Source organism: Glycine soja, chromosome 16 (genome assembly GCF_004193775.1).
Source record: "Glycine soja cultivar W05 chromosome 16, ASM419377v2, whole genome shotgun sequence".
NCBI lineage: Eukaryota > Viridiplantae > Streptophyta > Magnoliopsida > Fabales > Fabaceae > Glycine > Glycine soja.
In genome coordinates, this window is record NC_041017.1 from 20,769,586 (window position 1) to 20,791,387 (window position 21,802).

The following is a 21,802-nucleotide window of genomic DNA, read 5'->3' on the forward strand; positions in this document are numbered from 1 at the left end:
CTATAATTTATTTTTCCCCTCCATATGAGAGGGCGAACCCTGGTGCAGCGGTAAAGTTGTGCCTTGGTGACTTGTTGGTCATGGATTTGAATCCGGAAACAGTCTCTTTACATTGAAGTTTTTATATCATTCATTTTATAACATATATCTCTCTTATCTTTCTCTTAAATTGTAAAATTTGTACAATTTTTATGTATAAATATTGTTATCCTAATAAAATAGTTAAGCAAATAACTAAGAACAAAGTTAAGGGGTGAACGATTTGAATAGTCAAGAATTTTTTGAAGACTTTTTATGCAAGGATGCATTTTTTCCACACGGGGTTAACCCAAATAATACACCCAAAACCAATCACGAAATGAATCCTATTACACCACCCTTGCATGGATTTGCAAGGGAGGCCTAAAATCATGCATACAAAATACGCCATGTTAATTGGCTTATTATTTCTCAGACTTTCAGACGCTGAAAGATTCCTTGGAATTTAAGGCACCAGGGTGGTCACGGGAACGTGTTTCATGACCCTCTCTGACAGCGCCACCAAAGTCATTCTCCTTTCCAAAAAGCAGAACAACAATTCCAACAATGGCACTGCAAAACGCAGCTCCAAAAGAAGTCTTCACTTTCCCTGGCACCACTGAACCCACTGTGAACCCTCCACACAAGCCAACACCTCTCAGCCAACTATACCAAACAGAAAAAGCACCCTCTTCACCGGATGGAGCACTATCCAACACCAACACCCTTCCAAAAGTGTGCACCAACCCACTTGCTGTGCCCTGAATGGCCCCAAACACCAGCAAGTGCCCCCACTTCCAATGATTGTTCCAGAAGTAGAACCCAAACCCTGAACTTATAAGTGACAAGAAGAACCCTAGTATCTTCATTTTCACAGCATTGGCCTTGATTAGGTGCTGCAGTGGTTGGAGAAGTGGTAGAGAAGCCAGTGGGAAGAGGAAATAGGTTAGCCAGAAATAAAGCAAGTGCACTGGCTTAATGCAGAGTTGGCCCACTATGTAAAGCACCCCACCAGTGAAAATGCTCATTGTGGCAAATGAGGAGAGGAGAATAGCCACCAAGCCTCCAATTGCATATGGGTATTTGAAAACAGAGAAAAGGTTGAACCTTGAGGACAAAACGTTGGGAACAGAAGAACTGGTTCTGTTTTCAGCTGTGAAGGCATGTAAAGCTCCCACTAGCCACACTAAGCCACAAAATATTGAGACAATCCACAGGCTTATGAACTGATGTTCACTGTCTTTGGGGTCCCTAAGCATGTGGTAAGTGAATGATGAGACAATGGCTGCACCCAAGCAACCAGCAACAGTGGCATAAAGAGAGAGCCAACTAGAGACTCCTTGCTTTGTGGAAAATAGGGTTAGTTTCTTTAGGGTTTGTCCTGGTCCTAAACAGGCACGGGCCATGAGGCCTAAGTGGTGTGTGTGGGTTGCACTTGCCACTGTGATGGCAGCAACAATGGCTGCAATGTAGGGAATGAAGATCTTGGTGGTTTTGAAGAGGCCCACTGGGAGGCAGAAGAAGACTCCAACGCCTGTGGCTATTGCTGTGATGAGTGTTTGGAAGTGGCCATTGATGTGGAAGGAAATGAAGGCGAGAATTGGAGCAGCTAGGGTTAGACCTCCACCCCATGCAATTGATGTCCACTCCAAAGAGGAGAAGGTTGAACCACTGATTGTTATGGTGCGGTTTGTCAGTGTGCTGTACCTGCAATATTGATCCATATAATTGCATATAGATGTTAAGAAAGATGGTTAATGGACACTCATGTGCTATTTAATTAACACCTGAAGAGATAAAGAAATAAAAGAGAAAGAAGTTATAAGAATATTAACATTGTTATATGCAAGAATTATATATATGAAATTTTCCTATCATATAACAATGTTAACATTCCTATTATATGGAATTCTTTATGTATACTTAGTATTGTTTTTAATTAAAATTAAAATTTCAACGTTTTTAATAAAAAATATTTATATTAAAAATTTGGATAAATATATTATACACATTACAGCTTGAGGTAAGAAGGAAGAGAAGAAAAATAAATATAAACATAATAAGTGATATAATATAATAAGAACTTAGAGATAAAAAGAAATAAGAGATATTAAATAAATATTTATAATATATGTTCTGCATATATTTTATCTAAAGATTAAGAGTAATAATTAGTGGACATTTCTTTGTATTTTAAATATTTTATTCATATTTTTTTAATTTATCATTTTTTATTATATAATTTATCATTCCTACGTTTCTCTCTCTTTATATATATTTTTTAATTAAGTGTCATCAAGAATGGAAGTCTCGACTAATTATATTTCTGAAAGATAAATATACCTATATTTACATTAACTAATTCTTCTGGGATTAGTGACAAAATATAGTGCACCCAATTAAAGATTAACATTTATAATTTAATTACAAAACCCAACTGATCGAGCTAAGTGTTTACAATTAATTTCTTGTTTTCATAATGTGATTGATTTGATTTCTATATAAAGAACTTTTTAGACGTGTGAATTCTTGTACCAAAAAGGCTTTTTTGGTAAAATGTTATAATATAAATTATATCATATGAATGATGTTTTTAGATATATATGAATCATAGACTTGAATTATGCAAAACATTGCAATAAAATAAAATAAATGTCATATCGATCACCCCTTGTAAAAATATATACAATAGAATGAAAATAGATTTTTTTTTATAAAAAAATTATGCAAAGTACAATTTCCTTAAACAATAATAAAAATACATTTCCAATAATAAAAAATTGACTAATTTTTGTTTTTATATATGTGAATAATGTATATTTTAAAAATTAAAATAGAAAGCTTACTTTAGGTCATTGATCAGACAAAGTTCTTATATGCTATCAAAGAAGAGAACATATATAGTTATTTTATTCTATCTTCTTTTACCAAGCACATCTATAACAGATGAGTTATAATTTTTTGTTTAGTTTTGTCATATACATTTTTTTTATTTTGAGTTAGGTCAAAACATATAACTTGTTTTAAATATTAAAAACATGTGTTTTTAAGTACATTGGTTAAAAAAAGAGTAATTTTTTTATTAAAAACATTTATTATATATACAAAATTTACTAATATATATGTTTATAATGTTTAAAAATATTTTACAAAATATATTTAATAATCCTCACTCTTGGGCTCATAGCACTCGTCCTTAGTAACACTCTTTTCTTTCTTTTCGTAAGTAGAAATAGTTAATAATACCCAAAATATAGTCTATATGAAGTGTGTGATCTAAGTGAAGTCGAATCCTAATTAACTGTTGTAGAGTAGAAGAAACGATGAAGTGTGGAAGCAGACAGCATCGATCATCACCATGTCATCACCAACAAGCAGTTATACATTATTATATTGAGGACTAGATATGATGAAAGCCTGTTCCTTGTTTGTCACGTTGTCCATTTTAGAAGAAACAAAACCTTTTTCTACCAACTTTCAAATGGCCACACCAACTCCGAAAGAATTTCAATAAAAAGTAACATCACTGCAGCGGAAAGATACACAGAAACCATGTTGCCCTCCAAAGTATTTTACCAATAACAAACAAGTTAAAGTTTCTCAAGCTACAAAAAATTATGAAAAATGCTAAAAAAATTTACGAATTCGTGCAACACTTATACAAATACCGTAATATATATATATTTTGCATATATATATATATATATTACTTAACTTTTGTTTAAAATAGTTTAATTTTTCAATCTATGTGAACTAATGAGAAATAAAGCTCAAGATAGGTCAAGATTTAGAGTGCATATTTGATTTAGAAAGAAAAGTTGAAGGAAAAAAATGAAAGAGAAAGAAAAAAAAGAATTTTTTGTATCTTTATATTCATATAATTAACCCTTCCATCGCACTTTTTCCATTTAAATTTAGAAAGAAAAAAATATTTAAGTGAGACAATTACTCTTCTTAATTTCCTTCGTATATTAAGTCCTTTTCCAAACGGAGGATGAATTAGATTTTTCCATTCTTTCTATGATTAATCTATACTACTTTTGTAACTTTTCTATCATACGTAAAAAATTGTCTACAACATGTGATTCAATCTGTGAATAATGAAAATCTTGTTTTGAAAAATAGTTCTCATAATAAATTTAAATCATGTATGTACTCACAGGTCAATCTCCTTTGCTGCACAGGCCCTGCCTTGGTGGCTCTTGAACCAGACCCGAACAGGGTCCATTGGGAGGTTCTGTAACTGACTAATCATGAGAGGAAGCACCACAGGGATGAGAACAGTTTGAACAAAGTAGGAGCAGAACTCATAGAGATACCAACCCCAAACCTCAAATCTTGAAGGCTCATCTCCTGTTTCTTCATAATCATAACTATACACCTCTCCACTTTTGGAAATTTTCATGGAACTGGGTTGCATGCTGTTCCCATTTTGGGGGGCAGGAACTGATGATGATGCTTGCCCTAGACCACCTCCACCTTCAGCACTCACTTCCTTCATTATTGAGGAAAGAACACTAAACAAAGAAGTGTGAGATAATTGAGATAAAGCAATGGAGGAGGGTGTCTTAAGAATGGTCACATAGAAAGTGTTGGGTGTAAACAGTGAAACACAGCTGGTTAACGAAACTTTCGAGGGTGAAAACGCGGCTTGTTGAGTGATGGTATATATATTGGAATAATTCTTTTGACCTTTGTATTCTCTTGATATTCTTCTTTTTGTTTGTTGTGGCATTTATACAAAAGAGAAGTACTGTTGAGCCACTAGGAGATGGCCGACTCTTGATGCTCAATCGAGTTGGAAACTGATGAATTGCGTGGAATTCCAGTTACATCACAGTTTAAACAATTAATTTGCATGCATACTGAAATTTTCTTGTATATAGATCCGACAATTAGTTTAGGTGGAACTAGGAAGTCTCTTTTATCACTTTAGCCCTATCATAAAAACAAAAACAAAATATTATATTAAAATATAATTAGATAACAAGAGAAATAATGATTAAAAAACATAACAAGAGAAATGCTCTATCTCACATTTTTAGTTGGGAGTCGTAATCGTTAATTATTAGGCTCCAATATGTTTAGCTTAATAGTACTGTTTGAGTCCTTTAAGTATTGTTATTGTGCGATTTTTATCCCTAGCTGAAGTCTTAATTGTATGAATATCAGATTTTTTTATGTATTGTCAATGTTCAATTTTAGTTTTACTAAAAGATGAGTGGTGAAATACTTTCATCGATGAAATGCAGTAAAATGCTTTCACTAGCTTTGATTGGGCCCCGGTTTTTTATCTTTTAGCTAAAAAAATGAGGTGAAAGAAGGTGAAATCCATAGTAAATTAAAGTGAAGCAAGAGTTTTATTTCCACTGCCCTTCAGGTGGTGGTGACATGCTGTAGGTGGATGGTGGGTTTATATGGGTCGCATATATGGATGTCGTAGTGAAGGATGTGTATGGGTCGTGGTGTTTGGTTTTGGGAGGAGATGGTGGTGTGGTAGGTTATTGTTGGGATATTTTGGCAAGAGTGCCGGTTGAACAAGTAATACAATAGATAAATTTAGATATCATTTTTTCAAGACTCTGTAATATAAGTAATGTAACGTGGATATTAACTTAGGCATAAAGAAACAACACAAGAAAGTAATAAAAACATGAACTTTGGTTTTGTGAAGTGACAAACAAATCAAGTAATAAAACAACAAAGTATATGTTTTTATGCGGTTTTAAAAAAGAAAACAGAGTTGCAAGATGAAAACAAATGTTAGAAACGTTGCACAGGTAGATTTCACCATACCTTCACACTTATATTTCATTCATGATCATGCTCTCATGTTAAAATCAGTCAATAAAAGTTTTCATCCAAATTTCATAGGTAAAAAGAGTCTTAGAGATACATTCCCTAAGCAAAGATCTCTAAAAAAATTTAATGAAGACACTAGTTTTAAACTTTGTGACCAAAAGATAACCAAGAAATTCAGTCCTATTCCTAGGCACTAAGCCTCATGGATATTTTATTTTGTTTAAGATAATAAAAGTGTTTTCCAATATCATTTACATCCCAAAATAGTGCCATGGTTAGTCAATCCACAATAAGTATTAAGAAAAGACACAAAATGCTAACATAAAATCATAAATATGCAAAATCTATATTCATTCATATCAAAAGATACTTGAGAGTTTAAACATGGTACATCTACCCCTTACAACAAAGGAAATCATCCACTCATGGAGGTGAGGAACTTGAAATTACACATGGAAGGGAGGAAATAAATGAAGAACACATGAACACTTGAGAGCTTTTTCCCTCAATAGAATAGTACAAAAGTTGCAAACTATTACATCATTCTCTCAGAAGAGAAAGGGAATCTAAATATATTTGTGGGTCATGCCTAAAAATACAAAAGACAACATTTCTATTTTGAGTGCAGACTCACTCATCCATGGATTCTAGCTTTGTCAAAATGTGGTTTCTATTCTTCCAAATTTTGTTGTTGTCCAAGATGATCATTTTGGAGCTTTAGTACTCCAAACTTACTCTCCAAGACACATTCTTCCGTTTCAAACCTTTTTTTTACAAAAAGAAAAGGATAAATTACTGTGCAAATTAGCCAAGAAATCAAAATACTTTACTAGAATTCATAAAATAGTGAAAACAAAGCATTTTGAGGCAAAAGAACTCTCTAAATCAATGAAAGAGCAAACAAACTTAAAAAGTACCCTAAAAGTACGTAAATTTGACACTTAACAGTTAAATGGTGGATTTGGGTGGTAGTGTGACAGGTTGATGTGGTGGGTGCCATGGGTGTTGGTCGGGTGAAGGAGGAGAAGGGAGTTGTGTGGCACAAGATTGAAAAGAAAGTGCCAAAGGTTTCAGAAGAGAAACGTTTTTTTTTTTATCTTTTACTATTGGCAGACCCCTTTTAAATTTTTTCTTTTGCAGCTGGTTTTAATTATTTTTTTCTGTTGTACACTTCCATTAAACTAGTCACACCTTTTCTTCCGCAAGCTGTGTTCAAGTGTTAAAATTGGAAATGCATAATTGTTTAATTTTTTTCTTTTATTACCCACCTAACACTTTAATTCAAAACTTTCATCTCTTTTCAACTCTCTCTCTCTCATCTATACCCAAAACCCCACTTCCATCTCTTTTCATCTCTCACACTTTCGTCCCTTTTCATTCAGCTCTACCAACACACTCTTAATCTATTACTCTCCTTACGTTTCTAAGACTTTCTTTGCATTAGACCCTAAACCCTCACTTTTGACATGTTGTGATTAAAGCATAGAAAGAACATCTACGCTTCACTCAATCAATCTGCGCTTTGTTATTTTTTCGGTCAACCCTAAGCTTCCTTCATTCATCCTGCTCTGCAATAATGTCATTATCTTCACTTGACAATCTCATTTTTTTTCGTGCCCTAGGTAAAATGGTCTCATTTTGGTTCAATCACTTATAGTTTCTCTTTGCAATAACACTTTTTCGGCTTGAACTACTCAACCAGAGCTTCAAGTTTATTGCGTCAATGTTACTGTGGGTGTTGCTTCATGTTTCAGGTTTTTCTTTTTCCATTGTTGTTTTACTATTATTGCTTCAATTTTAGTTTCAATCCTTAAAATTTCACAAAGTCATCACTACTACAAAAATGACATTTTACGACGCAGGTTTTACGATGATTGTATAAAAACCGATATTGTAAGTAAATCAGTGATATTTTTGTAAATAATTGGAAAATTTTAAAGACGGTTTAATAAACCCATCTTTCAAAACACAATACGACATTGGTTCTTGTAGGACCGACGTAGAATGCGAGAGGTAATGTGAACCGCCTCTCTCGGTCCTAGCCTTATTTTAATCATTCTTCCTTAGTTTTGGAAATGAAAACCCTAAATTCTCATCGCTCTCTTTATTCCAATTCTTCCTCATTACCTCTTCTTCACTCCTCTCTTCTTCCAAGGCATCTCTCTGTATATTCAAATACACAGTATATTATCACTTTTGTTTCAGTACTTCTCTCTTCATTGTCGCACTGACACAAAGCAACACTAAAGGAAGCCCTTCACTACGTCAATCAAGCATGGTAGGTTTCAACGAACCCCAATCGCATCTTCAATGTCAAAAAACTATTTCATCTCTTTGTCTTCTTTTAGGGTTTTGCCCCATTTTTAATTTACATTTTTGTTTTGAATGCTCTTTTTGGTCTGCTATTTTTTATTTTTTTTTTGCATTTTATAATTGACACAATCGGGCAGAAAAGAAATGGTTTTGGACCTTGCAAAGTTTGGGGACAAAGGCGTTCAAGTTAAGCTTACTAGTGGAAGACAAGGTTAGGTTACCCAATTCCCTTCTTTTGTGATTTTTTTTAAAAGTGGTTAATGATTTATTTATTGATTGTTTATTATGATGGAGGAAATATGAAATTCGTTTCGTTTTGAATTGCAAGTACTCGATTGGGAGTTAGCTTGCATAATTAAAATGCAAATAAACTCTTCTACATGTATGTTTTTTATTATATTTTGTTTTGTTGGATTGTAGTGACAGGGACTCTCAAAGGGTATGATCAGTTGCTTAACCTTATCCTAGATGAAGTTGTAGATTTTTTAAAAGGTAACTAAATAACACAAAGATCTTGTTTTCTGTTTATCATTTGAATGGTATATGTATTGCAGTAACTGTATCTGTTGCTTTGTAATATGTTTGTGACTTCATAATGGTACTTTTCTAGCCTTTTCAGCGAATTTTGGGTATTTAGCAAATTATTTAAAAAAACTACATAAAGGGACTTGTACTGACTGAGAGTGAAAGATTGAATGAGTAACGACTAAAGAGCTAAATAATGCCATTTTTATCATCATTCCCGCTTCTTCTATGATTAAGGGAGCGTTCTGAAGGGCTTGTTTAAGCTTATGAAAGTAGCTTATTATCTATCTATATGCCTTTTGTGTTGGTTATTTTTCAATAAACCTTATAAAATACCAAATGAGCACCAAAACACATTACGTCAGACTATCAAGAGGTTTAAGGAATACCTGGATCCATAGAGAGCTGCATCAACACGCAGTGGAATCTGACAGTGGTCACGAACAATTGATTTAATGACCTTTCTCAACCAAATCACCTTCTTTCTTATGGGACCTTCGTTTTCTCTTCAGATGGGGAGAGGGGAAATTGTTTATTGATTTGGTGTATTGGGGACCATAACCATGCCTTATGTTTTAAACCTATTAGGGTTCCCATTATCCCCTAATGGGACAAACTGGTTTTCGCTCATTAAGCCCATATCAATTTCCTATTGGCAGTCTAATGGACTCACTTAAATAGATCACTTTATATTGAACCCATTTAAATGTAAATAAATAATATAAATGTTATAATATAATACGTAGCCCATATTAATTAATTAGGATTTATAAAATTCCTAACAATCTCCCACTTGGGCTTCATATTAACCTTAGATATTTATATCACAAAATTCTTTAGGCGTGCAACCGTATGTTATTTACTTTTAGACTCCTTTTATACAATCTGGTCCATCTCATATAGCAACAGGAAACCATTACAGTTTTCATCACAATTTAGCTTGACTAAGCCACAATGATCACCACTGTTACTCATACTCGATGACATAGATTAAATATGGATAAGCGACATGGAAATTACATACAATGTGATCTTAATCATGTCTATTTCCAACTAGTCCAAACTTTATTCTTTATAGAGATCAATCCAAAATGCAATACAAACATTGCACACAAAATGAACGTACTCAAAATAAAATGATAAACATCAACTATATTTCTACAGAAAATCCAAATAACAAAGTGTTTGTAAACCGTAAGATATAAAACATGAGTAAGACTCCCACTAAACTAAGGTACTATCAGGAATTATACCCATATGAGCAGTGTGCTCGTGAAAAAACTTTAGTGTCATACCTTTAGTAAGTGGATCAGCTAGCATGGAATGAGTTTCTATATGTTCTATACAAATATGTATTTTTGAAATTCTATAAAGTATATATATAACAAGACATGCAAAAATTTCCCATAACAGATCCATCACAAGATATCCAACACAACATTAATTCTAGTCTTTGGACAGAGAAATTAATTTGTAATTGGTACTCTCAACGCAATGATCAAATATTGACAATTAGTTTTGTCAAATAATAGCCTTTCTTGGTACCGACTATTATTCACAAAAAAAAAAACTTTATAATTGTCACATATTTATCATCGCATGTATGTTATTATTTGGCCAAATTGTGTCTTCCTTTGGGCCGATCACAATTCGCATAAATAATTTCATACTAACATCCATGCAATTTAATTAAATTAATTTATGCAATAGAGGTTACTTTGAAAACATAATGGTTCAATCAATTTAATTAAAATTACAGGACACGCAAATAAATGGAAAGAATCTGTAATGATTAAATTTGCACCCAATTGTATAGCAGTAAATGTTTGAAAAACTACATCATGGTAAACTAATTACGCACCCGAAACAAACATATCACGGTACTATCACAAATTTATACTGACCACATGAATAACATAAATTATCAGCTTATTTATGAAATTGTGTCGCATACTAAATGCCAACACCAGATACATAGAACCTTTATCCCAAATAGAATAATATGCCAGCAAATGTGACACACAAAAAAATTGTACAACCCCATAAATCAAATGCAGAGGCCTTTTATTAATTCTAAAGAGGAGAAAAACTTTATGGCCATAACACATAAATTTAGGGGTTTTACAATTTTATTGATCAAAATAGTTTCTCCCCAAAATAAAATTAGGGCTCGTATAACTAAAAGAATCCAGATATAATACATATCAAGCAAAGCTTTAAATCCCAATAATCTAACAGTAATGGTGGCTCTGATACCACTTGTTGGTTATTTTTCAATAAACCTTATAAAATATCAAATGAGTACCAAAACACATTAAGTCAGATTATCAAAAGGTTTTAAGGAATACCTGGATCCATAAAAAGCTTGATCAACCCGCAGCGGAATCTGACAGTGGTCATGAACAATTGGTTTAATGACCTTCCTCAACCAAATCACATTCTTCCTTATGGGACCTTCGTTTTCTCTTCAGATGAGGAGAGGAGAAACTGTTTATTGATTTGGTGTATTGGGGACCATAACCATGCCTTATGTTTTAAACCTATTAGGGTTTCCATTATCCCCTAATGGGTCAAACTAGTTTTCGCTCATTAAGCCCATATCAATTTTCTGTTGGCAGTCTAATGGGCTCACTTAAATAGATCACTTTATATTGAACCCATTTAAATGTAAATAACTAATATAATATGTAGCACGTATTAATTAATTAGAAATTATAAAATTCCTAACATTTTGTATTTGTAGTTTATTCAATAAGCATAACTATGAACCTTATCAAAATAAGCTTTTTTTTAGCTTATTTCATTAAGCTCTGTAACCAAGCCTATGAGAATTCTCATTTGATAAGAGTTTAGTGAATAAATGCTTAACAAGTTGTTTACCTTAATACGCCCCAAGTGCGGATTTAGCACTGAACTTTTAGTACCAAATAACATAAGCATTGGAGTGGAAGATCCTATGATATTTAAATTTTTTCTTACTATCAGCATTATGCTTGTTTATAAACTCCACCACAAAAAATTAACATATTAACTTATTCTTAAAAATTATCTACAATTTCATTTCTGTTGTTTGAAACAAGATTTTATTTGTCCCCTGTGCTGCAGATCCTGATGATCCTCTCAAAACTACCGACCAGACCAGAAATCTTGGCTTAATTGTAAGTTCTCCTCTTCAACATCAAATGAGTGCCAAGATTGCACCTTCTGGCTCATAAAAAGCTTGTTTTGCTTATGTCGTGCTTCATTGGAATTTTGCATCTTTGCTTTTGTGAGGTTCTAGGGCAGTTTAATAAATCAAGCTCATGTAATATTTATTTTGTATTTGTAAGAAAAATATCAAGTTAATTAGAGGAGCTACAAGAAAAGGAATTTAAAATATGTCTCTGTAATTTTCTATTAAGAATTCTTATATAGTAAAGCAATTGACTGATTCTGGCCATGTTAAATTCTATATTTAATTATTATCTTTAAAACATAAAAAATTAACACTAAATTTAAAATTATTCCCTATTCTCTTGTAGGCTATGTAGCCTTTATATATGGATATAGTTTAACTTATATAATTAACTAACGAGTCAAGGGCACATGCTGTGTAGCTAGGCTAGATATCTATTGAAGGGCATTTTGAGATCTTCACCTAAAGAATAAATAGGAATAATATATATAAGTAGGTACATGGAAACTAGAGTGCATGCTTCCGGGTTTGATGTCGTCGAATCAACATTTGACTCGTAATAGGATAAAAATAAAATTTGGGATTTTAGATTATATTTGTATGTGTAATTTTGTAATATGATGTTTAATTGGTGTTGTTGAGAGATTTCAACTAATCTCACAAGATTGGAAAACCCGGACTTGAGCCATTAGTAAAATTACTTAAAGAGCATGTTATTTGGCTTTGATATGTTATGTATGCTTGAGTATTGTGGAATAAATTTTATGAGACTTAATTTAAATCTGACATGGGGAAAAAAGGGGTTTAAATACTTTTATTTGGTAGATTATAATAGAATTGAAGTTAGATAGATTTTTTTGTGAAATATGCATGTGATGAATTCTATCCCTTAAATTTGTGTGTTGCGTGACTATTGTGAATCTAATAGGAAAAACCAATAAGAGGTGTGATGTTTATGCATTGTGACCTCTAACCAATGGAATTCTATAAGTTATAAACTACTGTAGGAACTACCATTGGGTAAATTTTTAGATATTGCTTGGAAACTTTAACGGTAAAAGCATGGCTCTGTAACCTCTAACCAATGGAATTCTATAAATTAGTTCAAATATGAAGATTTATATATTGTTTTCTTGCAAGAGAGAATTCAACTTGAAACTTCTTGGTTGTATAAACTAGCCAACATTAATCCTTTAGCAGGTATTCATTTCATTATTGGCTTTATTGCAAATTATTTATTGATATTTCGTTTGGCTTTGAGGATGATGCCTTGCAAAGCTTTCATATCACAAGTCTTGTTGTTTTCTAAGTTATTTCCATAATTTTTCTCCTAATGTTTTTTTGGCTAATCTATGGAACTATAAGCATTATCTGGTTTTTTAAACATGAAGTTGGTAATTCTTTTGTTAATATGTCTTTTTTTTTTTAGGATGCCTGCCTACACTTGCAACAATACCAGTGTGGGTTGGGCTATATCGAGCCCTTTCAAACGTGGCAAATGAGGTATGCCGCTTGTGATGTTGATTTGTTATTTGATCGCTAACTATGCCATTTTTGGGGTATACATGACTCTTATCTTCCATGGCTAATGTTATGCATTTATCTGATATACAAAGGGGCTCCTTATCTTTCATATTAAAATTATATTAGCAATTAATTGAATCTTAGGATTCCCTATTAACATAAAGAAATACAAATCTCTTAAATTAATTTAAGAGATTTATGTTTGAAGACAAGAGCTTAAAGTTATAAAAGTTGGTCAGTATATGCCTTGAAAAAATTGATATGTTACCATATGGCTGCAACCTAATTAATAATATTTTTATAAAATAAAAACTAAATAGTTGTCAGTAACAGAGGTCAATTAATGACATTAATAGTAAAGATTATCACGAAGAGATGTAGGCCAAAAGGATTTTCCGTCTAGGTAGGTAAAATTCAGTAGGATTTGTTGTCTATTTCCGTTTTAGACAAACCATGGTTCAAAATATGTTAAAAGTATGTACTACAGGTAGCATCAGTGTGATTAACTTTGAAGTATCTAATCAAGTAAATAACATTATTCCACGGGTTATCAGTGTGATTTTACTCATAAATATCATTTGGTAGTATCAGCAGGCAATTATTATTATACCTTCAATCCTGGGATTTGCACAAACAATTACAGGTTGACAAATTATAGTGCATGCATTTATCTACAAAACTTGTGTAACTATTATTATACCTATCTATTTACTGCATTTTCTCTTTTTTATCACTATCTATTTCTCCTACCAAGTACCAAATAGATTTATGGTATTCATAAATCATTTTTCTTTGGAGCCTTAATTACGTTTCATTGATAATATTTAATTTGGTACAGGAGCAACGCCCAAGTTGGTTCTCCAGTTGATGAATGTGAGAGGTCTTAGCATTGCACATGTAAAGAGCCATTTGCAGGTATAGTCATTATATATATACAAGTTCAAATATACAAATTAATGGGTTTAGTTGTTTTCTTGATTGTAATCCAGCTAGAAATAGGTATCTATCGACACACTTAAATGTAAAAGCTCATGTGCAGCCATTATTATATTTTTGGTAGAGATGGATATACTTATTACTTATTGTGTTTCAACTGTTTTAGGACTTAGATTTTACACAAAATCACTAGTTATAATTCAAACAATTTGGTTAATCAGGAAGTGATAGAAACTGTGGTTGTGAAGTTGATTATTAAATGCCTCTTATGTGCTTGTGCTGATTATTAAAAAATTTAGTGAATTATTTATATACCTCTCATGTGCTTGTGTTGATTATTAAATGCACAAATTCATTCTTGCTTCCCTTACTCTGTAGTATCGTATAAATTTTTATTTAAAAATAACTTGAAATTTTTATATGTTGTTGTGCATGAAATATAAAATTTCTTGGTATACAAAAATATAAAGAAAATAATATTTTTAATAAATATATATAATTATTTAATAATAATATTTTCATTATCTTATTTTTTTTAAAAAAAAAGACTATCTAAGACGATTCTTTAACAAACTGTCTTAGAGGGTTATCTTTCTAAGACGGTTTGTAGCTAAAAACCGTTTTAGAAAAGTATCTTTCTAAGACGGTTCTTCAGATAATCATCTTAGAAAGGTAACCTAAGAACCGTCTTAGAAGGCTACCCTAAGACGATTTTTAACTACGAACCGTCTTAGAAAGATAACCTTCTAAGATCGTTTTTTATGAAACCGTCATCGAATGTCAAAACATTCAACAATGTTGGCTTCAAAGTCAATTCAAAATCGTCTTTGAATATCCTTTACAACCGTCGTTGTATGCACCTTTTGCAATAGTGCATTAAGAAATCTTTCTTGCTTTTTTATTTAGGTTTTAATCGTTGTTACAAAGTCATATAGTCATTGACGGATCCATGTTAACTATCGTGGGGGCATCTGCCTCCACTAAAATTTTAATATTTGCAAAATACTATATATGTGTGTATATTTATAAATTATCTATATAATTAAAATTTTAGAGAAAAAACAATTTATAACATGAATATTGACCCATAAATTTATTTCTAATTTTATTATTTTAACTCTCTCAATTAAATATTTTTAATATTCTTTTTTATCTAAGTACACTTTTCACATTTTCCTGCAACTAATAACCAAAAAATTAATCTCTTAAACATTTGAAACTATATTTCTTTTGCCTTTATATGTATACTAGAACTTTTTTTAACTATCTAACCCTTTCACTCTATTCTCTTTTATATATTTTTAATTAAATTTTAATAATTTTAAAAAATTATCAATATCTAAAAGTAGCATTATATTAGAATTTCTATAAAAAATTGTTTTATTAAAATTTAAATTGTTCATTAATTATAAGTCTAAATCTAAGTTATATTTATCGTAAGTTTTAATCTTAATATGATATAAATATTAATTTTTTTTTATTCTTTAAATATCAATTTTATAAGAAAAATCATAAGGACCTTAGCCAAGCACCCTCTCGCGAGAAGCTCAAGAAGCACATCAGGACATTGAAAAGTACCATTCGACTAATATTGAGCACCTAGATAACCTAGGCTGAACACCCCACCAGAAAGGCCTAGCCCTCTTAAACCTTGTAGGAAAGGATTATGACAAAGGTTAAAGTAAAGAGGAGACAAATCACCTTGTGATCATCATTAGGAGTCTAACTTCAAGTTAGTAGAATCATTAGCCATGGGACGTAAGAGACACTATTCATTAGTATTTATTACTTTTATTTACCATATTGGGGAGAGTTCTGACTTAAGAGTAAGAGTACCTTTGCATGCATCTCTCCTCCACTGCGGAAGACGAAGGAGTTCACGACAGAGAGGACGAGCAGTCACTACATCAGAGTAAGGAGAAATTACCTCAGTACCCTCATATACATACATTTTGGCACCCATCATGGAGTCAAAGAAAATTTTCCTACGATCCCTAGGTTATGGTATCTACTAGGAGCAAGATGATGATGGCAAGAGTGATACAAGGAAGAGAAGGATTAGGGTTCCCAACCCAATACCCCTGAGTCCTAAAAGCACCCAATCATGCATAATTTGTTATGAGTTAAAAGGTGTAAGGTTCCCTGCCAAATACCCCTTCGTCTTGGAAGCACCCAATCATGACTATATTATTATAAGTTAAAAGGTGTACGGTTCCTAACCGAGTACCCCCTCGACCCTAGAAGCACCCAACCATGCCAACTTTATTTGGAGTTAAAAGGTGTAGGGTTCCCAGCCGAATGCCCCCTCAATCCTAGTAGCCACCCAATCACACCTAATTTGTTTAATAATAATAATAATATATATTTTTCATAATGATCAATTATAAGACAGGAGGATTTTTTTCATATAAATTTAGATATTAAAGAATAATAATTATTCAGTACATATCATAAATATAAAGAGTAATATTTATTTTATTATTATCTTACTTGTATATTACTTATATATTAAACATAATTAGCATCGTAAATTGTGTAATATTTAAGATATTTTTTCCTTTAAAATACCAGTGAGGTTGTTGCATCAATATAATTGTCAATTTTAAAAATTTTACACTTATACACGGAGAAAATAATTTCGAAAGACATTTACGTGAACCTACTACTACTATACTACTACTCTAAATATCATCAATAATAAGGACTCTTCATGCTATGTTAAAAGAATTATTATAAGTTGAAAATATATAAAGTAAAAGTCAAATTAATTATTGATTTTTTTTCTACAAATAAGAAAGGATAAAAATATACACATTATTTATTTATAATATAGCAGAAAAGCAAAAATAAAAACATATATGAAATAATTAAACGATAATTATCAAAACATAAATAGACATAATAATAAAATAAGAAACAAAAAGAAAAAATGCAAAAAGTTATGTGGAGAGAACATATAATAATAATAATAATAATAATAATAATAATAATAAATAGAAATTAGTTATTAGGCAGTATTTGGTTCTCAATACTCACTTCACATCCTTCGTCAAATTCATTTTATGATGAATTTTTATCTCTTATATTATAAAGTGCCAATGTTGCAAGCAAGTTAAGTAAAATTAAACATGTTGAGTGGCATTCTATTTAAATCAAACTACAGTAACAAAATGAGAGATAAATATTAATTAAAAAAAATATTGAGCAAATAGAAAGACAACAAATAGGGACAATTAACAAATAAAATAATATTAAGATAATGTTAGCATAAATTTTGATATCGTGTTTATTATTAATTTAACTTAATTTTCTTGATGTTTGATTGTTTGTGTTTATACGTAGATATACTCAAGAATATTATGAAGAGATTATCATATAGATATTAATACTAAATACTTGATTAGTCAAATGAAGCAAAAAGAAGAAGCTATGAGGTGTGAGTGGTTAACGTTTTGTATCTTTAAAATAGTGACATAAACAAATTTCATTTGACTCCACTTTCATTTTACATGTTACATATCTATTGCAAGTGTTTAATGCATATGTTTTTTAAATTTCTTAGTATGATCATCCTTCATTTCTTATATATACAAAAGTAACAAGATAAAAAATATCTTAAACTTCATGAAAGAATATAAAGTATATAAGAGAGAATAATGGTTTTCATTATGATAATAATGAGTCAGTGCATGTTATCAATAAAATTTAAATTATAAAATGTTATAAAAAATTTATAAAATTTAAATCAATTTTATACATTATTGATATATTTAATTTAAGAATGGAAAGAATTATTTTTTGCTTACGATCTCAACAAAATGAATTAATTGGTGAAATGATTTGATAATACTTCTAGCATCTAATTCGGTATTGACAAGGAATGATTATATATGAGTGCTTGATTCATTGCAAAGAAGAAAAAAAAGAAACAAAAAAAGCTTTTAATATACCACTGTTTAATACTTACAAATAAAAATATATCTTTTCTATTTTGAAGTTTTGACGGTTAGTATAAATTATTACCTTTAAAAGTAATCATATTAAATATATATTAATTCAATTTATTCAAAATTTAATAATTTTATTTGCAAGAAAATTAAATTAAAGTATTTTAAAGGATTAAATATTATATATATAATGGTAATTTGCATAGATATATAGATATAAAATATCTTAAATAAGTGCATAAATTATTAATATACATATATTAAATTAAGCATGTTAAATAATTATTAATTTTTTAAAATTAAATAATTATTCTAAAAATAAATTTTCTAAAAGTAAATAATTATTTTAAAAAATAATTTTAAACGTAAAACTACAGTATTTCTTATTTAATTATTTTTTTCTATTTTTATTTGATGATAAAAACAGTAATAGTACTAATAAAAATAATTATAATAGTAGATCATTTTTATAAAATTCATAATCCTTCAAAATGTTTTATTATATATATATATATATATAAATTTTATTTTTAACAAAAAATCAAATTAAAGTATTTTAAAAAATTAAAAAATCAATGTATATTAATATACATATATTAAATAATTATTTTATAAAAATTTAAAGTTAATACTGCCTTATCTCTTATGTAATTCATTTTTTCTATTTCTATTTGATAAATAATAATAATAAAGTTAATAATAATTATTATAATAGTAAATGATTGTTTCAAAAAATCATAATCCTTCAAAATGTTTCAATCTAATGGCTATTGTGAAGTTAAAATTTCAATTTGATGATTACTGTAAAATTTATATAATTAAATTAAATCAACAGCTGTTATAAAATTAAAATTTTGATCTAGCGGCTCCACAAACTTGAAGTTAATTTTACACAATACTTCGCAAGCCATATGTATGATATACACAACTCTCTCACTCCTCTTTGCTTCTTATTAAAAATCATGTGCATCTCATCATCAATTTTCATTAATTTTTTAATCATTAGCATGTCCTATGTATGATATACACAATATGTAGAGCGTGAAATTATTTAAATGTTAATGCCGATAAATATTAATAATAATAATATCTCTATGTGCATAGATACTTGAACGTTGTTGCATATATAAGTGTGTTTGTGCATAAATGTAATTGTGAATGTGAACAACGTTGATCACATGGCCTTAAAACGAATCAACACGGAATTGAAGGACCTACAGAAAGACCCCCCTGTGTCCTGTAGTGCTGGTATGTTTCTTTGTTCTTTTTTGGGTCTCTCTCTCCTTTTTTTTCTTCGTCTTCAATTATTATACAATTAAAAATTTACACAAATGTTGTACAATTCAAAATGTAGTTTTTTAGAAAAATGTTGTTTCTAAAAAAATGTATAGAGCAAGGTTTTAAATTGCAATTGCAGTTATGGTCTGGTTGGGGTTTTGTCGAGATGAGCACTATGGTCGCAATGGGCCCAAAAACCTTGCTTTGTTGTTGAAATCATGGTCACAGACTGCACCAAGGTTTTAAAAAAGGGTCCTGGGCTGTAATTTCAGCAACAAGGTCAAGGCTTTTGGGTGATAACGATGGCCGCAAATTGTAGAGGTTGTATTTGTTCACAATTTAAAGTAATATCAAGGAACATAAGAAAACTACGACAACAATTTAAACCCTTGGATAACACAATGTTGGTTGATATTGTGTTGTGATGGACTTTACATGATTTAATTTTATTTTTATATTATCTTTTGAATGTTTGACAAACGTTTTTTATGATTATTACATTGTTGTTTACACACACCTAGGGTTGTATGCATATGTAGGTCTGTTTGTGTGGAACGAATTAATTTAATTTTTAACTGCTATGGAAAATTTGTTTGTTGCTAGCTATCACAATATTTCATTGAAGATGTATGAACAATATAGTGTGTGGGTCCTTAACACTTCTACTACTAGTAAAATAGAAAATTTTTAAATTTAGAGGTTGCGTGCACCCCAAATTATGTAGTTGATTTTTTTTCATTTTATTTGTTTGGTAAAAATAATAAAATGATTTCATGAGGATAGGAACCCCCAATGATTCTACGTTTGCTTAAAACCTGTCAAAACTTTTAGATTATTCTTTATTCAATCAGGGCATGAAGAATTGAATTTTTTATGTTCAGGCCTAGTGACTAATGACATGTTCCATTGGCAAGCTACAATTATGGGCCCTGCAAATAGCCCATTTGCTGGAGGTGTGTTTCTTGTGTCAATTCACTTTCCTCCTGATTATCCTTTCAAACCACCCAAGGTAAATCAAAAGACTTACTTTATTCAAACTTATGCATGTGTCTACCTATATCTACGCACACACTTTATGGGGCAGCTTTCTTTTGTGTTAACTATAATATTTTTGGTACCAATATCTTCATTGAATACTTTTATTAGAACTTTGCATTGAAGTGTTGTAAATTTCACTTTAAGTTGTTGCATAAGGCAATGCGAAAGGAAAATTTAGTAAATCGAAGCTTATGTTTGGTAAAGGATTGATGGGTGTATTGAAATTAATGAGGAACTCCTTCAAGTCACAATGCATTCTCAACTTTAGTTGCTTGGAAAATTTGTTGTGAACTTATGATGTTATATATATGATTTAGTGATTTACTTATCTAATCATTGGTTGGTTCTTTCGTGGACTATTTTGTTTTATTTTTATTTTTCGATTGTTGGTAATGTTTTGAATCATTATCAGTTATCTCTTAACTTGAACCTAAGATTCCTATGCATACAAATGGCTTGTTGGTGAATTGAGAATATTCAAGGCTTGTAGAGATAATTACTAAAAAAAATTATCATTTACGTGGTTGGATATATAAACAACTTCTGCAAGAACTCATTTGCTCCAACGTTAACCAACATAAGTAACTGCATTGGAGTTTGCTCATAATAATTACACCTTGTGGGAATGCTTTGAATGACATTCGTTATTATTTTGTTAAGGTTTCATTCCGCACAAAGGTTTTCCATCCTAACATCAACAGTAATGGAAGTATCTGCCTTGACATCCTCAAAGAGCAATGGAGCGCTGCTCTAACAATATCCAAGGTAAAAGAATAATTTATTTAATTTAATTTTCTTGTAATGGATACTTAAAATGTTAAAATTGTGTAGGTTCTTCTATCTATATGCTCTCTACTAACAGACCCCAACCCAGATGATCCTCTGGTGCCCGAGATTGCTCAAATGTATAAGACTAACAGAACCAAGTATGAGGCCACTGCTCGGTCATGGACTGAGAAATATGCCATGGGCTAAAGTCACTAGTTAACCGCAGGATACTTTTCTTATTATTATCTACCATAGTAGTAAATAAATAGTGTTGAATTGATTTAAGCAAATATGACATTGTATTTTGCTTTATGCCAACCACTTTGAACTTTAATATTGGAAAAACAGGTTTGTTCTATATAAAGATTATGGATAGAACTCGCCAAGTATTTTGCATTTAAAAGTACGGTTTCCTTTATATTTATTTTAAATGAATATCTTTGTCAATATTATATTTCACATTTTTTTTATAAAGCAA

At 30.7% G+C, this 21,802-nt stretch overlaps 3 protein-coding genes across 4 annotated transcripts; 2 read left to right on the forward strand and 1 right to left on the reverse strand.

Annotated features, from left to right (window-relative positions):
* Window positions 1-254: 254 nt before the first annotated feature.
* LOC114390194 lies at window positions 255-4,851 on the reverse strand. Its single transcript, XM_028350891.1, has 2 exons — window positions 4,179-4,851; window positions 255-1,725 (listed from the first exon to the last, which is right to left on the reverse strand). Exons 1-2 carry the CDS (start codon window positions 4,751-4,753, stop codon window positions 459-461), a joined length of 1,842 nt encoding a protein of 613 aa, XP_028206692.1. The 5' UTR covers window positions 4,754-4,851; the 3' UTR covers window positions 255-458.
* A 597-nt stretch (window positions 4,852-5,448) lies between these two features.
* On the forward strand, window positions 5,449-11,873 carry LOC114389848 (U6 snRNA-associated Sm-like protein LSm7). Its single transcript, XM_028350574.1, has 5 exons — window positions 5,449-5,559; window positions 6,801-6,887; window positions 8,260-8,344; window positions 8,554-8,625; window positions 11,764-11,873. Exons 1-5 carry the CDS (start codon window positions 5,449-5,451, stop codon window positions 11,871-11,873), a joined length of 465 nt encoding a protein of 154 aa, XP_028206375.1.
* Window positions 11,486-21,531, forward strand: LOC114388947 (ubiquitin-conjugating enzyme E2-17 kDa-like). Of its 2 annotated transcripts, XM_028349497.1 has the most exons (5): window positions 11,486-11,496; window positions 19,418-19,488; window positions 20,400-20,527; window positions 21,217-21,321; window positions 21,388-21,531. In XM_028349497.1, exons 2-5 carry the CDS (start codon window positions 19,419-19,421, stop codon window positions 21,529-21,531), a joined length of 447 nt encoding a protein of 148 aa, XP_028205298.1. In that variant the 5' UTR covers window positions 11,486-11,496; window position 19,418. The 2 variants fall into 2 exon arrangements, with proteins under 2 accessions (XP_028205298.1, XP_028205297.1); XM_028349496.1 differs by lacking the exon at window positions 11,486-11,496 and having other exon boundaries at window positions 19,419-19,488; window positions 20,379-20,527.
* The last annotated feature ends 271 nt before the right edge of the window (window positions 21,532-21,802 follow it).

Excerpts from the sequence above, each read along its gene's own strand:
- LOC114388947 (XM_028349496.1), top strand. The coding sequence starts at position 19,419 with ATGGCCTTAAAACGAATCAACACGGAATTGAAGGACCTACAGAAAGAC. Across the intron at positions 19,489-20,378 it reads CCCTGTGTCCTGTAGTGCTG|AATTGAATTTTTTATGTTCA; the intron begins GTATGTTTCTTT and ends CAGGGCATGAAG. Across the intron at positions 21,322-21,387 it reads CTGCTCTAACAATATCCAAG|GTTCTTCTATCTATATGCTC; the intron begins GTAAAAGAATAA and ends AAAATTGTGTAG.
- LOC114389848 (XM_028350574.1), top strand. The coding sequence starts at position 5,449 with ATGGATGTCGTAGTGAAGGATGTGTATGGGTCGTGGTGTTTGGTTTTG. Across the intron at positions 8,345-8,553 it reads GCTTACTAGTGGAAGACAAG|TGACAGGGACTCTCAAAGGG; the intron begins GTTAGGTTACCC and ends GTTGGATTGTAG. Across the intron at positions 8,626-11,763 it reads AGTTGTAGATTTTTTAAAAG|ATCCTGATGATCCTCTCAAA; the intron begins GTAACTAAATAA and ends CCTGTGCTGCAG.
- LOC114390194 (XM_028350891.1), bottom strand. The coding sequence starts at position 4,753 with ATGCCACAACAAACAAAAAGAAGAATATCAAGAGAATACAAAGGTCAA. Across the intron at positions 1,726-4,178 it reads GCAGCAAAGGAGATTGACCT|GTACAGCACACTGACAAACC; the intron begins GTGAGTACATAC and ends TCAATATTGCAG.